The sequence below is a fragment of the Plasmopara halstedii genome, assembly GCF_900000015.1.
Source record: "Plasmopara halstedii genome assembly, contig: Scaffold_1651, whole genome shotgun sequence".
In the NCBI taxonomy this organism is placed as follows: Eukaryota; Oomycota; class Peronosporomycetes; order Peronosporales; family Peronosporaceae; genus Plasmopara; species Plasmopara halstedii.
Genome location: NW_020188562.1, coordinates 68,836 through 70,238, shown reverse-complemented (window position 1 = coordinate 70,238; position 1,403 = coordinate 68,836). Strand labels below are relative to the sequence as shown.

General features: G+C 46.2%; 1 protein-coding gene across 1 annotated transcript; it reads right to left on the bottom strand.

Annotated features, from left to right (window-relative positions):
• Nucleotides 1-851: 851 nt before the first annotated feature.
• Nucleotides 852-1,200, bottom strand: PHALS_01898 (uncharacterized protein; the record flags this gene model as incomplete). Its single annotated transcript, XM_024716377.1, has 3 exons — nucleotides 852-907; nucleotides 975-1,008; nucleotides 1,072-1,200. 3 exons carry the CDS (start codon nucleotides 1,198-1,200, stop codon nucleotides 852-854), a joined length of 219 nt encoding a protein of 72 aa, XP_024581982.1.
• Between the last annotated feature and the right edge of the window lie 203 nt (nucleotides 1,201-1,403).

Sequence of the window (1,403 nt, the reverse complement as noted above, 5' to 3'; positions counted from 1 at the left end):
CAGCTCCGACCGAAGTGCCGCACGTCAGTGCCCATTCTCGCGCTCAACCACCGAGCTTGGGAATGGCTAGCGCCACGCGCTGTTGCTCGGTCTGGAGCATGGCGGATGCGATGCTCGACCTCTGTCACCCGGAGCAGGAGATTCTCTCCATCCTTCCTCTCAAATACCTAAACGCTCACCATGAGCGGTTTAGGTCGAAGGAAGTCATCCGTCGCCGACGGTGGCGTCATACTCGACAACGATGCAGCTGCAAGTGCTCTAGCAGCGCACTTTCGTAACTTGAAAACGCCTCTCGACGCGCACCGATTGTTTCGGGGCCTTTCACTACAAGTTGTTGCACGCCCTCAGGGCCAAGCAAGGACATCAGCTTGTTATGCCCTTCCTGCATGCCCTAGGGCAAAGAGGAAAATTCCTTTATCCTCACAGAGGATCAGTCTAGATGACTCAGGTGTAGATTGACTACAAGTGCTACCAAGTGCAGCGGGGCTGCCATAGCTTTGCGCTTGAGGAAGCGGATCGCAATCCGCTTACTCCAAGAGTAATTATTTCCTCCCCAAGGCTAATTGACTCTTCGGTTTTAAATCCAAAACTGATTTTTATTTATTTATTTATTCTAAATTTAAAAGTTTAGATTCTCCTTATAATACTAAATATATAGCAGAATCTAGATTCATACATAACTACTGGCTACCTAGCCCTGTACCGTATTCTTGTTTGGGTGTGGTCACACCATGCACATCTCGTGTGACACCTGTTACCAGGGTACGTGTAACCCCGTTACAATAGCTGCTTACCGCCTTCAACTTAGGTCTACCATCATTTCGGAGTACAAAGCTCTTAGACATAGCCTATTACATCTTGCCTCCGTTGACACAATGGATAAAGTGATTGGTTTCGCACGGAACGCCTAGATTGATAAACCGAACACTTGAGACTTAAACACCATGTCTCTCGTCAAAGTTTGAGTTACATACAATATCTGCGTATGTTGCCATCTCCTTGGTCCAACTAAAGAATTAACACCGATAAATACATTGTGTTGAGTAGCAATCATAACGACAGACGACACACTATCCAGATATGAGCTACACCTCCAAAATTGATCTTTGCATCTTTCATCAGGGCATCGCACAGTTGATCGAGAGAAAAAGAATAAAACTTGTCACCCTTCGATGTTAAAGGAAAATCAATAGAATCCATAGTATTAACAAGAGTTTTATAAAATGAGCTCTGAGAGACAAGCTGCACGATTAAAGCGCCGTGCCGAGAAATTGGGTCCGCCACGTGCTCACAACACTTCATTGAATAGAAGACATGGTTCCATTGATACACGCGGCTCCAGCGACTTAATAGACAGCAGTGATAAACTTCGTCGTCAGCCAGCGCAAACAGCTGCGACAGTT